Source organism: Notolepis coatsorum, assembly GCF_963971535.1.
Source record: "Notolepis coatsorum genome assembly, chromosome: 7".
NCBI classification, from domain to species: Eukaryota; Metazoa; Chordata; class Actinopteri; order Aulopiformes; family Paralepididae; genus Notolepis; species Notolepis coatsorum.
In genome coordinates, this window is record NC_140171.1 from 19587089 (window position 1) to 19602912 (window position 15824).

Sequence of the window (15824 nt, forward strand, 5' to 3'; positions counted from 1 at the left end):
TTACTGTAGGGGGAGGCCATGTGGACTTAAAGGTGTCTTACTGCAGGGGGAGGCCATGTGGACTTAAAGGGGGAGGCCATGTGGACTTAAAGGGGGAGGCCATGTGGACTTAAAGGTGTCTTACTGCAGGAGGAAGCCATGTGGACTTAAAGGTGTCTTACTGCAGGGGGAGGCCATGTGGACTTAAAGGTGTCTTACTGCAGGGGGAGGCCATGTGGACTTAAAGGTGTCTTACTGCAGGAGGAAGCCATGTGGACTTAAAGGTGTCTTACTGCAGGGGGAGGCCATGTGGACTTAAAGGTGTCTTACTGCAGGAGGAAGCCATGTGGACTTAAAGGTGTCTTACTGCAGGGGGAGGCCATGTGGACTTAAAAGTGTCTTACTGCAGGAGGAGGCCATGTGGACTTAAAGGTGTCTTACTGCAGGGGGAGGCCATGTGGACTTAAAGGTGTCTTACTGCAGGGGGAGGCCATGTGGACTTAAAGGTGTCTTACTGCAGGGGGAGGCCATGTGGACTTAAAGGTGTCTTACTGCAGGGGGAGGCCATGTGGACTTAAAGGTGTCTTACTGCAGGGGGAGGCCATGTGGACTTAAAGGTGTCTTACTGCAGGGGGAGGCCATGTGGACTTAAAGGTGTCTTACTGCAGGGGGAGGCCATGTGGACTTAAAGGTGTCTTACTGCAGGAGGAGGCCATGTGGTCTTAAAGGTGTCTTACTGCAGGGGGAGGCCATGTGGACTTAAAGGTGTCTTACTGCAGGGGGAGGCCATGTGGGCTTAAAGGTGTCTTACTGCAGGGGGAGGCCATGTGGGCTTAAAGGTGTCTTACTGCAGGGGGAGGCCATGTGGAATTAAAGGTGTCTTACTGCAGGGGGAGGCCATGTGGACTTAAAGGTGTCTTACTGCAGGGGAGGCCATGTGGACTTAAAGGTGTCTTACTGGAGGAGGAGGCCATGTGGTCTTAAAGGTGTCTTACTGCAGGGGGAGGCCATGTGGACTTAAAGGTGTCTTACTGCAGGGGGAGGCCATGTGGACTTAAAGGTGTCTTACTGCAGGGGGAAGCCATGTGGGCTTAAAGGTGTCTTACTGCAGGGGGAGGCCATGTGGACTTTGAGGACTTCTGTGAGCTGATGGGTCCGAGGATGCTGGCTGAGACGGCTCACATGGTCGGGCTGAAGGAGCTCCGCAGTGCCTTCAAACAGGTGAGAAATTATATATATATATATTTTTTTATCTAACCAGGCTGGTCAACAACACATTCTTATTTACAACAACGGCCTGATGAGAGGACAAAAGGTCCCCTCGAAGGGTAACAGGGAAAGGGGACAAAAAACGTAAATAGAAAAGAGACAGATGATACATACTGTACAGTACATCACAGAGGTAAGGGAAATAATCAAAAACACACACTAAACAAACAGACAAATAACATGACAAGGTATGTACGACATGAAGCAGAACAGATTACAGTTAACCCTTTCACTGCCGCACTACCAAACGGTTAACCCTTTCACTGCGAGAATACACAGAGGGTTAACCCTTTCACTGGCACACAACAGCTGGTTAACCCGTCGGTTGTGTGATAGTAAAGGGTTAACCTTCTGTCGTGTGGCAGTGAAAGGGTTAAAAGGCTGGGTGACAGTTGCAGCTGTGTGTAAACATCTCTGCGATAGAGTCCTTAAAAGTAGAGAGGGGGATCAATTTGTCCAATTTGTCCAAGTCTTTTGCAACTCGTTCCACCTACTGGGAGCAGCAAATTGGAAGGAGGATTGACCAAAGGAAGTGTTAACACGGGGAACATCTAGGAGGGGTCAGACCAAGGAGGGTTTTGTAAATGTGTGTAAACCAATTATTTTCTCGCCGAGAGTTTAACGATGGCCAATTTACAGAAATTTTCACAAACCCGAGATAAATCAACGTTCAGGATAGTGTGGGGACTCTCACTATTGTACATTATTCTACACAATACTGTGATGAATATCACGATACACGATATGCGGTAATCAAAATATTGTGAGAAATTCCATCTATGATACAGCACGATATCTGTGTAACTATAAAAGCTGGAATTATGTATTTATTCACAGAATTGACATGAAACCTTATCATGTCATACCATAGTGCCTCTTTACCACACACTGACCGCAACTTGATTAATACAAACTATTAAGTATGTCCCCAACGAAAAACTGTGTTACCATCCGCAATAAAAAATATTTATGTTTTATCTGTTTTAAGATGACGTTTTCAGTCTGTTCACCGTTCACTGTTTTTTATTGCAGTAAAATGGGATTGTTGTCCAAAAAATATACAAATATATTATATATATAGGAAGTACGACGATATATCGCAGCAGTATACATTTTTTGTCCCTACCCTTTAAAGTATACCTTCAAGAGGGCCTTGAGTACCAAGCAGCTCAGAAGTGCAAAGGCACAGGACACAGGGTGGCGTGGCTACGCTATGTCCCCCTGATGCCTTCCTGTGGGCTTATACTGGATTGTGCTTTTATCATATTTCTTTAGTTTAGTTTTACTGGCCGGTCTGTGACTGCTTCCTGATGGGTTTGTCGATACACACTGGCTGAGGGAGTGGAACATTTGGAATGGTGCCAAAAAAAACATAAGCCCAAGACACAAGAAGAAACATTGGTGACAGGCTGTGTTGTGAAAATTAATATTTGATTGTGGGGGGAAAAAACAGCCCCCAGCTGTCTTCCTCTTTACTTCTCACGTTGGGCCTGAACCCGCTGCACAGCGGACAGGAGACATGCAACGTCACTTTCATTTAGCAGAGTGAAAATTAAATGGAGGTCTGTTCCTTGAGCTGAAGAACTTGCCAATAACTCCACAACAACTGCATGGTGGCAGAGAGTTCAGAACACAACTCGGCTGCAGGGAGAGTGACTTGCACTCTGAGTCATCTAAAAAGGCCCCGTTTGGAAATACTTCGCTTGGAGTTTGGTCACTAGAAGGCAAACTTGTGAAGTGCAAGCTATGTAAACTAGAGCTGGCCTACTGTTCTTTTTTTTAATGCTAACGGTAGCACTTTGGAAGTTCTATAGCGTCAACAATGTAAGTAGGCCTTTTTTTAATAGCACTTGTAAATCATCCCTCAGGGTAAAACTTCAGTGACAGAACCAGGTCCCCAATGGTTTCATTACTATTTCCCGTTTCATGTCAAGGAAAAAATATTGTTCCCTGTTTATCACACCTTGCTCTGAGGCACGTTGTTTGTATATACAGTAAACTTTCATTAATTTGATCTCGCTCTGAGAGATCTCAATCTGGACATAACGCGCAACAATAGATATTCGAATGGTTAGGGCGGATGGGTGGCGCAGCGGACATTGCGCTCGTCACCAACGCAAGAGACACCGGGTTCGAATCCGGCTGTCGGCGTTGCCTCCGGCTTGGGCCGGCCGTCATACTAACTCAATTGGCAGAGTTAGCAGGTGGGAAGTCGAAGGGTGGTAATCTGGACGTTGTAAACAGCGACTCCTACAGGTCGGTTGGGGCGCCTGCACAGCAGAGACAGGAAAATAGCGGGGGCCTCCTACACGTTACTCCTCGCCAAATGAGAGTCCGCGCTGGCAGGTGAAAAGATGTGACTGCACATGTATCGGAGGGGACAAGTGACAGGCTTCTATCCTCCCTACAACCGGCCAGTGGGGGGCACATGCGAGCAACGTTCATGACAGGGGAGGGGAGAATTGGCACGGCTAAATTGGGATGGGAGAAAAATTGAAAAAGGAGGAGAAAAAGTGGATAAAAAAAAGATATTCGAATGGTTCAAATCTGTGTTTTTCTTTTTGGAGGAATAGTCATGTAATTTTTGGGAAAATGTTGACAAGCTGGACCTTGCTATCCAACCAGTTGAGACCTTCTCTGTTCACCGCAAAGACATAACGGGAGCATCTAGCAAATGCAAGGGAGGAGGCTTCGATTCATGGTCACCAGCAAATGGTTTGATATAAAGACCGATGGTGACTGTCGGACTACCGCTTGGAGGATCTTTCGATTAAATGTCTCCCGTTCTATCTTCCTCTGAGAGTCCGTTCATTTCAGTCATCCTCATAGTAGTCTATATCCTCCCCTAGCAGACAATGACACTCTCAGAGCTGCTGTATACGAGGAGATAAACAAACTTCAGTCTGCAAACCTGGATGCTGCCCTCAGGGTGCGTTGATCTGATTAAAAGGAAGAGCATCACGATTCCTCTGGAACAGGGTGCGAAACACCAGAGGGATTTCTGAACGACTCAGATAACAGACGTGACAAGGGAAGATGGCATATATATAATTAGAATGATCAGTTAAATGTCTAAGCTCCTAATCCCTCTTGCAGTCATGTAATTAAAGAAAAAAGCTGTGGCAAGTCATGATCTGACCAAGATGTATTTTCACTGCTGCTGAGTGTCAGCTTGCATGCCTGCAAGTTTAGCTAGTTAGCTTGATACCATTAACTACTGTACCATTGCTCCTACTGCTTAACCAGAATGGCTAGAGTGCACTCTGAATGCTCTGAAGCTAAGACTTCACACACCTCAAGAAGGTAATGCAGAACTTTTACAAAGGACACTCGATCATTGTTATTCACAATTCAAGGATGGTTATAAGGCTTAGGCTGCGTCGCAATTCTCCCCTTGGCCCTACGGCTCCGTTTTGTGCGTTCCGGCGAAGTGTAGGGGTGTCCCATTTAACTTTGGATCAAGGGGTAGTGACGTTCCAGCCCTCCAAATGGCCCTACAAACGGAGTCTGCCACGATGCAGGCTCGATTTCAAGGGAGAGATGGTATTTCCCAGAATGCACTGCAAACCATTCGCAAATCTAAAGAAAAAGAAAATGGCGGAGCGGTACCAGTAATTTAGACAAATGGAAGTATTGATTTCTTCGTAAAACAAATTAAAAAATATACAGTCAACTGGAATATGTTCGTTTTTTACACATATGTTGGATTATGTAATTGGTTTGTCATGAGGCTCAATACACACACTTGGGATGCAGACCAGAGAAAGACTTTCGTCTTGTTTACATCAGGGTCCCCCATTTTCAATTCATCATAACATTTATGACATACAGATAAACAGTACTGTTACATCCAGATATTTATGACATACAAGATATACAAATTTGCAGTACTGTTTAAGAGACAGAGTTTCTAAAAGAGAGTATACATTTGAGGGGGAGGAAAACAGATTGCTTCTTGGCCTTGTTTCAACGCATGGTTGACAAAATGCCAGAACAATAGTGTGGGTACTGTATTGGATTAATTTATTAAAATGTATTTTCTACAATTGTTAATATTTGCAGTGGATTTGTATTATCTTCACATATACATGCGAATTACTAGAATTTATATCAAGAGAACCTAGAAGTAAAAAGTTAATATGTACTACCACTACCAGTACCATGTAATACACTGCAGTACTCTGTATTAACCTGCAATACGATGTTGTACCCTGTACTACCATGGTCGTATTCTGTTGTATCATGTAGTACGCTATACTGCCATGCAATACCATGTAGTACTACTGTATATGTTTTATTATATGCTTTATATGCTTTATTATAGTCTCACCCATTAATTTTCTATTTGACTGACATACTGTATGAATATAAAGAAACTGACTAACATTTGATTAAACTTGTGCTACAAAATAACAACACAAAATGTCAAGAGTTTGATACCAAAAACCTTTTTATATACAAGCATAAACACTGAAGACATTCATTATAATTTACATGGTATACAGAGCAAGCGTCATGGTCCTTCTGATGTAAGCTGCCTGTAAGAAATGTAAAGAGTCAGTGTGTGGGTGAGTTGTGTCATCATTACGCTGTCGGCAACTGAGTGCTAGTGCTGTCCCATTTCGTAGTGCAATTCACCCCTTGTGGCTCTGCTCTGAAGGGTGACTCGAGGGGTAGGGCCAAGCCGTAGGGCCAAGGGGAGGAATGGGAAGCAGCCTTAGTCTCTACCCCTGTTTGGCGAATCAAACCACACAGCCATTTTCCTGTTGCCGAAATATAAACAGAAGCTCAAGCAGGAAGCTCTGGTGACGAGGGAGGTCAAGTGCTGGTCTGCCCAATCAGAAGCCACATTACAACTACACAGAGCCTTTTCTATGGGGCCATCCCATTTCTCCACACTTGACTGAGTGTGCTTGGGTACGTACACACTTTGGTGACGTATTGCGAGGTGGAACGTACATTTGCCTATAGTGGGCAAGTAGGTATCAAGTGCCCAAGTGTGCAGAGCTATTTAAAACAATTGGGACACACTTGATAACCCCTTTTCATCTGTTGTGGATTGAAAAGATCTAGCGGTATTGTTCTACACGATAATGCAGCTGATTGTGCTGGCTATGTTTGGCATTGTTCTTGTCTACCTTCCTAGGAGGACCAACTACAGTAGCAATTCATGTTTAATCTGCAAGATAAAAATGTCTGTTTGTTTTGGCAACATCTATTGGTGATAAGTGGTCATTGCTGAATTTTTGGCCTTTTTTTTTTTTTTACTTGCTTTTCATCTTGACAAGTCATGCTAACAACTGAGTTAACCTCTTAACACATTGTCCACCAAGAACGGCGTAAATCGTTATTGCCCGCCATGCGTTGAACGCCAACAATGGCGTATCACGTGTTTGGGATCAATATTTAATTTTTTCCGCCATGGCATTCATAATTCATCCAGCCTCCCTCCGGATCGCAGCCGGAGCCTGTTCTGATATTGCAACGCCTCAATACCGCCGCCTGGTGGATGGTCGGGTGAGTTACACTCACGCCAAACCGGAAGTGGCAATTTTTTTTTTTTTTCTTTTACATATTATGAAAGTACAGATTCATACCTTCAAAATAAGCCATCACTTGAACATTTTGGTGGGATACTTTGCAAGCTACTTCCTATGATTCATGGTGATTATCACAAAACGTATTCAGAGATAATAGCCTTCAAGAGACAAGCAGGCTATTCGGTGACAATAGTGAAACAACTACAACACTACCCAGAAGTCATTGTAATCCATGGCCCCCCTCTCTCTAGGGCAATTAACACCTGGCAGCTTTCCAGTCTGAGGCTCTTTGTTATTACAATGAGTCTGGTGACTGCAAACACAACACCCAGAGGAAAAAGGAAAAGACTCATGATAGTTTATAAAAAAATTAGTGTGGTAGTGAAAGGTTAACCTTCTGTAGTGTGGTAGTGAAAGGTTAACCTTCTGTAGTGTGGTAGTGAAAGGTTAACCTTCTGTAGTGTGGTAGTGAAAGGTTAACCTTCTGTAGTGTGGTAGTGAAAGGTTAACCTTCTGTGGTGTTGTAATGAATGGTTAACCTTCTGTAGTGTGGTAGTGAAAGGTTAACCTTCTGTAGTGTGGTAGTGAAAGGTTAACCTTCTGTAGTGTGGTAGTGAAAGGGTTAACCTTCTGTAGTGTGGTAGTGAAAGGTTAACCTTCTGTAGTGTGGTAGTGAAAGGGTTAACCTTCTGTAGTGTGGTAGTGAAAGGTTAACCTTCTGTAGTGTGGTAGTGAAAGGTTAACCTTCTGTAGTGTGGTAGTGAAAGGTTAACCTTCTGTAGTGTGGTAGTGAAAGGTTAACCTTCTGTAGTGTGGTAGTGAAAGGGTTAACCTTCTGTAGTGTGGTAGTGAAAGGTTAACCTTCTGTAGTGTGGTAGTGAAAGGTTAACCTTCTGTAGTGTGGTAGTGAAAGGTTAACCTTCTGTAGTGTGGTAGTGAAAGGTTAACCTTCTGTAGTGTGGTAGTGAAAGGTTAACCTTCTGTAGTGTGGTAGTGAAAGGTTAACCTTCTGTAGTGTGGTAGTGACGGATAAAAAAACGGATAAATTGTTTTTTTTACCATATTTCTACACATTTCGCTGCCACATTACAAATTATGAAATCGCCACGAAATACCTCTGAATAAGAATTAAAAAAAATAAATAAAGATTCGATGACTAATTCGGCCAGAAACGGCTTTGAGGCGAAGCGGTACGCGCTTCTGTAGTGTGGCAGTGAAAGGGTTAACGCGCGCCTCGCCTCCCCTGCTCGACTCATCTCCCCTCGCGCTGCACCAAGCAGCAGCAGCAGCAGCAGCAGCATCAAGCCGCGCGATTGTAACATTTGTAACGTCGACACAGCCAAGCTTTCAACAGTGTTATTTAGATGTATTTACCCATTAGGTTGGAAAAAATGCACCCTAACGAAATTCGTTCGCTCATAACATTCTAACTGTGTTTTAATGGTTTTTAATTAAGTTAAAACATGCGTTTTATAACGGGTCAAGGCCTCTTTTTTTTTTAATCTTTTTTAGACACTGCGTTACGTTGCTTATAACTTATAACATTAAGATAGTGTATTAATAGTGTGTTATTCTCTCTCTGAGAAAGGAGAGCTAAATAATGACGTCTGTGTGTTAACACCTATTAAGTACATGTACTTGCTACCTGTGGACAGGCCCAAGCCCGCTCGTGTAGTTTTTTATCCTCAATTGAAAGAAAATTTGTGGAACTATTATAGCAATAATTACCTCATTTACAAGTTGTATTTAAGTTTGCAACTAAGGGCAAATACGGGAACAGATTAATGACAATTCAAATATGTAAAAAAAATCAAGATTTCGATTTTTGGGATTTTCTGGACAGCAAGACATTTGTTCATTTCAGAGCACCTCCCCCTTTGCGGATCAAATCGGGTTTGGTCACGGCGAGTCACATATTGTGGTGTGGATCAATATATACACTCGAGTGCATTTGGATCGATTTCAAAACACAATAATCGATATGATTTCGGCGTTTATTGCATCATACAAACCGAAAATGGATCTAGCAAATAATTGGGATCTTTTTCCTCCAGTCTCATCGGCGAACGGTAAGAGGCAACTAATGTTACTTTCAGCTTGATTGTCCATTTCTTTGTTTGCAATCAGTCTGATCAATATATCAACCCATACTAAATAAAGCCGTTACTGACGATCAAGGAATTATAAAAAATTATTTCCTTCGCGCATGATGAAGCATAATGTATACCGATCATATACATTTGAATTTTCTAATATAGCGTGTATAGGAAAGAAACGCCAATCGATAATCTATCATATGCTTCAGGGCCTATAACTAGCGTTTTTGGAATTACAGCAGAAAAGCTTAAAAACATACAACATTCTCGACGGTATTAACACAACAATGTATGAATGAAAAAATATAACGTTCCCACATCCGGAACGATAGATACCCAATGTTGAATGGGCCATAGTAATGCAGATATAGCTATAATATTTAAAAAGTTATAGCCCTGCAAAGAAGGTAAACATCTCCATAGGCTTACAGCGGTGGCAGAGAGGGCATAATGATGGGCACAATGCATGGCGCCCAAAGGATCGGGCAAAAATTAGGCTAGTTTAAAAAAAAAATACGATTGCATACCCAAAGTAATTCGCGATTTATTATACTTTATACTTATAGCGCATGCATGAGTCTGGTCTCTTTTAAAAGGTAACATTCTGAAGTAGGGTCAGCTCTGACCAATTGGCTCAGCTGCCCTAGGCAGGATTTTATCTGCCCCCCCCTTGCATCACAGATTATTCACTACCAATAACATTTTCTGAAAGCTCCACCTCTTTGCCATTGTCTGGTTTGTTTAATGTGTCTGTGGACCCCCTTAAAGCCACCTGTTTCTCTCAGCCTCAGCGAGTGCCATCTCTTGTCTGTCTATTGTCAGCCCTTTCGCAAAATGGACCTCCAACTCTTTCCATGCTGCCATGTGGGTATTGTGCTCCTGGCTATCCTCATGGATCTTAAGCAAGTGGCCTGCATTTTTCCACCCTTTAACAATTCCCTATTCAGTTTGTACACTCTCTTAGAAAACATTTTGCAGCAGAAGCATGCAAGCTATCCTCCTTTTTGGAGTCTCGACGACATTGAAAATGAGGGTGACCTCAATTGTCTTTTCGAGAATAAATAAAGTTTGATGAGTACATCAGCCAGCTTCTTTCGATTTTTTGACTGTTAAAAATGGTTATGTTGACACCTTCTGCCGTCCTTTTGTTTTGGAAATGTGAAGCCGTTTTTAATTTGGAAAGGTCTTCTGTGAACTAACTCTCTTCTTACCTTATCAGTTAGAGGAGATGGCCAGTCAGCAGGGTCTATTCGTGGTGCCTTTATTCCTGATGCTGCATCACTGGGCTCTTCTGAGGTGGAGGGGGCAGAGGGAGTGCTCGATGGTGCTGTGGCTGTGCGTTGTGAGCTGGGTTGTGCAGAGGTGGAGGGGGCAGGGGGAGTGCTCGATGGTGCTGTGGCTGTGCGTGTGAGCTGGGTTGTGCAGAGGTGGAGGGGGCAGGGGGAGTGCTCGATGGTGCTGTGGCTGTGCGTTGTGAGCTCAGCTGGGTTGTGCAGAGGTGGAGGGGTGGGATTCAAATATTTCAGAAGTGCATCTGAAGAGAGAAGAGTGTGTATGACCATTGGGTGTTACAGTCTATTAGTATATATATTTTTATAGAATAAAGATGAAATACTTAAAAAGATGCATGTCTGCTATACTGTACATAAGACGGGCATGCATACTAATGTAAATTTAATTAAACATTATTGTCATTACAATGAAATGTAGGTTTACATTTACAGAGTCCAATAAAAGCAGCAGACTGCAGTGTAATACTAATAATAGCATAATGGGAAAGTTTATTTGGCATTAACATTAACTGATAACTGAGTAACTGATGTAACTAACTATATAAACTCACTTTAGAGATTATGAACTGTAACACAACAAACCAAAGGCGGCTTGCTACAACAATGAATTATAAAGGAGATGAAAAGGAATAGCATTTTTTTTTATTACAGTGTAAACAGATGTCAATAAAAATGTATGACACAGGACTGTAACACCTGCTGAATAGACCTAATTTCCCTGATGATGACTGGTACTACACTTTTCTTATTTTTATTAGTTGTTATTTAGCCTACTTTTATTTTATGTAGGCTACTGTTATGCACGCAGTAGCCTAGTCTGTATTTTTAGCTAACGTTACTGTCGTCCAAAAGTAAGCTAGCAAGTTAACGTTACACTGTTGCACTAGAAGACAATTAATTTCATCACATTAACGTTACTGTACCTCTGCCCTTTTCACATTGTTCCTCCTGACCAGTGGTGCGTTGGTGATTTCATACCTGGTTGCACTGTGTTTTAATGACGCCACGTGCATGCGCGCTCCGCTCCGTGCATGCGTAAATGTTCCCTCGCGTGCGCACAGACTAAAATGCCTAATTGCCTCTACATTTACATTTACATTTAGTCATTTAGCTGACGCTTTTATCCAAAGCGACTTACAAGTTCTGTACGACAAGACAGCAAGAAGGGTACAACTCTATCAGCTGAGTAACAATGTTCATCAAAGTGTTGCGTGTTACAGTGTAGGTTAGTTTATTAGGACAAGTGCATGACAGTAAGGTTAGTCAGGGTTAGATTTTTTATTTATTATTTTTTTTTATTCGGCTGTCCTAACTGGGATGGGTAGTTCATTCCACCATTGTGGGGCAAGGACTGAGAATAGGCGGCTTCTCTTTGATGACCCTCCGGGAGCTTGGATAGGAGTAGGTCTGAGGCGGCCAGAAGATGCAGAGCGTAGGGGTCTTGAGGGTGTGTAGTTAGAGACCATTGACCGGAGGTAGGCGGGAGCGGTTCCCTTTGCCGCACGGTATGCTAGGTCGAGGGCCTTGAAGCGGATACGTGCAGCAATGGGGAGCCAGTGCAGGTCCCTAAGAAGTGGGGTGACATGGGCCGACTTCGGTAGGTTTGAGATCAGGCGGGCCGCTGCGTTTTGAATGAGTTGAAGAGGCTTGGTGGCAGTGGCCGGGAGGCCAGCTAGCAGTGTGTTGCAGTAGTCGAGGCGGGAGATGACTGTTGATTGGACGAGGAGTTGGGTGGCTTCTTTTGTCAGGAAGGGGCGTATCCTTCTGACGTTGCTCAGGAGGAATCTGCAGGTTCTGGTTGTCGCTGCGATGTGAGCAGAGAAGTTCAACTGGTCGTCGAGGACAACACCAAGGTTCTTGGCGGTCGGGGACGCGGTCACAGCTGCATTCTCGACTGTGATGGAGAGGTCGGTCAGGGGGGAGGATTTGGCTGGCAGGTGGAGCAATTCTGTTTTGCTTAGGTTCAGTTTGAGGTGGTTGGTCGTCATCCAGGCGGAGATGTCGGACAGGCAGGCCGAGATCCGCTCAGAGACGTGGATATCTGAGGGAGGGAAGGAGAGGAAGAGTTGAGTATCATCGGCATAACAATGATATGAGAAGCCATGAGACATGATAATGTTACCCAGTGATTTAGTGTAGAGGGAGAAGAGAAGGGGTCCTAGGACCGAGCCCTGGGGGACACCCGTCCGGAGGGGGCGGGTGGCCGACAGAGTCCCTCTCCATGACACTTGGTAGGAGCGGTCGTTGAGGTATGATGTCAGCCATGTCAGCGCAGATCCAGCCACTCCCATTCCTGCAAGGGCTGCGAGGAGGATCTGATGGTTGACTGTGTCGAAGGCTGCAGATAGATCTAGGAGAATCAGGACAGAGGAGAGGCCTTTCGCTTTTGCTAAGTGAAGTGCCTCTGTGACCGCAATGAGGGCCGTTTCTGTGGAGTGGCCAGTCCGGAAGCCAGACTGATTGGGGTCTAGGAGGTCATTCTGTAAGAGATAAGCAGTAAGTTGGTTGGATACAGCACGTTCAAGTGTTTTAGAAAGAAAGGAGAGAAGAGAGACAGGACGATAGTTGGCTATGACGGTGGGGTTCAGGGTTGGTTTTTTTGAGGGGCGTGACTCTGGCTTGTTTTAGGGAGGTGGGGACCACCCCCAAGTTGAGTGAGGAGTTGATGGTTGCAGTTAGGAATGGGAGGATGTCCGGTGCTATGGTCTGGAGGAGTGGGGAGGGTAGCTGGTCCAGCTGGCATGTAGTCGGACGGTTCGACGTTACCAGTGTCAGGGTCTCGGCTTCTGTAATGGGAGAGAAAGATGACAGAGTGAAGGATGAGGTTCTCGATTCAGCATTTGGAATGGGTGGGGGTTGGGAGAAGGAGCTGCGGATGTTCTCCACTTTTTCCTCAAAGAAGATCGCAAAGTCTTCGGCAGAAAAAGATGAGGGAGGAGGGGGTGGGGGGGAAGTGAGGAGGGAGGACATGGTAGCATGCAGTTTGCGAAGATTCTTGGCAGAGGCCTCGATCCTATGGTGAAAGAAAGAAGCTTTGGCATTAGTAATGGTTTTGGAGAATGTTAACAAGAGGTTGTGATATGTGTCGATGTCAGCAGTGAGGCGTGACTTTCTATACTTCCTCTCAGCCGCTCTCAGGACCTGTCTTTGTTCTCTCACTGCATCCGTCAGCCATGGACTGGGTGGGGAACGGCGGGCAGGTTTCTCAACGAGGGGACAGAGCTTGTCAAAGGAGGTTGCAAGGGCTGAGAGGAGGGTGGAGGTTGCCATCTCTGTGGGGAGAGCAGAGAAGGTGTCACTCAAAGGTAGAGCGGATATTATGTCAGAGGAGAGGGTGGAGGGGGATAGGGAGGCCAGGTTACGTCTGAGTGAGACGGTTTGAGTTGGGGTGAAGACCTTTCGGTTAAGCATGAGAGTTAGTGAGAAGGATATGAAGGAATGGTCAGATACATGTAGGGGAGTTACCGTGGTGTTAATGATGCTGGAGTTACGGGAAAATATGAGATCCAAGGAGTTGCCTGCTTTGTGGGTGGGAGGCATGGCAGTGGGAGTCAGGTCAAATTGTTGTAGGAGGGAGACCACTGGGACCGACTGAGATGAGTCAGGCAGGTTGAAGTCGCCCAATAGAAGGAGCGGGGTACCATCTTCCGGTAAGGAGCTTAGAAGCATGTCCAGCTCATCTATGAAGTGATCGAGGGGACCTGGAGGGCGATAGAGTGTAACAATGGTGAGATTGAAAGGATTAGAGACAGATATTGCATGATATTCGAGGGAGGAGAGTGACAGTTCTGGGAGTTGTGTTAGGTTAGGTTAGCCTCTAGGAATGGAAAAGCCTCAACGGACTGTGGTGCTCTTACATGATCGGGGAGGGCATTCCACAGCCGAGGAGCAGCTGGTCAGAAGACCCGAACACACTCAAGTAAACGTTTTGTATACTCACATTTCTTTTTACTGGAGGCCTGTTGTTAAGTTCCAGCTGAGAGGTAGGAGCTGGAAAACACAATGGTTCCATAGCATGAAGTCTTATGTAGTACAGGTCCAAAGTTTATAAAAATCCCACTGAAAATGAACGTTTTAGAAAGGTTTTTGTAATGTGTGTACCAGTAAAGATTTGGCATGATTATCCAAAATGGCCATCCACTGACATTAATTTCGACTTCTTCATCTTCTTGTGTCACCTTTCCCCGCTGTCGGTGCTCGTCTGGGATCACTTTTGGAGCAGACGCTCCTTGGCTACAATGGTGGTCAATCATTTTCGCCATCAGCGGTGAATGGTCAGTTCAGGAGCCGTTCACAGTCGGACGTGGTCACCTGTCCGAACGGCTCAAATTACGCTCGCCTGATGTTTCGTCTTGTAACTCGAGGAAGGAATCACGCAATAGGTTGAGTCTGGTGACGATCGAAAGGCAGCAAATTCAACTCTCCAACAATGTATTGGTTGATCGGTGAAAACGCAGACCGGAGCCGACAGACGAGAGCAATGTGCCACGACGTGCGAGCGAGTGCTTGACGGCCCGAATACGGGCCGTCCGATCCTTAACACAATGGCCGCCAACAACGAGTTTACGGCGGTAATTTCATGTATGGACGAAGAGACATAATAGTGATAATCTAGCGTTGATTTCAGGATGATTAGATAATCAGCCGAAAAATTACAACGTGATGACTGGATTACAGTCAAATGCATTTTTCTCGCCTTTTCCTGGAATTACTGAAAAACACCCAAACCATACTCTATTCAAAACGGTATAAAACGGAAATGTACGAATGAAAAAACAATCTGTCTCTGCAATGTTGACTAGAAGCAGCTCACTGAGACCCGACGGCGTTATTAGACCCATAGATATAATATAAGATATATTTTAAGCACTCGCAAATGCCACAGTCTAAAACTATATCCATTGAATAAAGACCTGGCAATGAATGGGGTATTAGCGCCCCCTGCTGTGGCGGTCAATATGTTAAGACAGTGGTTAATCTTCTACTCATTCCAAACAAACTTTTTTTTATCTTTTATCTTTTTCTCGGGAATGTCCTACCAGACACCAGTGTTTACAACAGCCAAGAACAGAATATGTAAAAGCATGATTCATGAACTGTGTATGGGAAAATGAACATGTCCATTCCTAATGTTTGCATTTTCTTATGTTTGGATCACGGACTGGGCCTTTAAACAGAGGCTTGATGAAGTAAATTAGGCAGTTAAAATACATCAAGTTTTCCCTATAAATAGGGAATATCACTAAAGACATTCATATACTGTATGTTATTTCTGTGTCTTAACATAATCAAGTCAATATTCGTCATCATGAAGAACTCTAATCTAGAAACCAGAGAATCAATAGTCAAATTTGAGATGATCAAGACATCCGGCATCAATCTGCTCCATTAACACTAAATTACTGCCTTTGCGCTCTAAGTGGTGGAGCATTTACAGTCAAATGAGTGATGGCAGGCTTCATGTTAATAGTCCTGAAACATATCTCTCTGTGACCCCCAATAAACCATCCATGGTACTTCCGCGGTCGCCTTTTACCACATTTTCCAATTGATTTTCAATAAAACTATACATTTTGTACAGCGTCTCACATAGGACATGGCTAATTATTCTCTATTCATGGAGCGCAGTGGAGGTTGTGTTACAGCCT

At 44.2% G+C, this 15824-nt stretch overlaps 1 protein-coding gene across 1 annotated transcript in view; it reads left to right on the forward strand.

Annotated features, from left to right (window-relative positions):
• The window catches only part of LOC311231579 (calcium-binding protein 2-like), a gene marked incomplete at both ends in the record, with an annotated part of 159851 nt that overhangs the window by 115366 nt on the left and 28661 nt on the right, over positions 1-15824 (forward strand). Inside the window, one exon of the mRNA XM_084318207.1 lies at positions 1091-1200. Coding sequence (XP_084174333.1) covers positions 1091-1200 — 110 coding nt within the window. The remainder of the gene's footprint in view (positions 1-1090; positions 1201-15824) is intronic.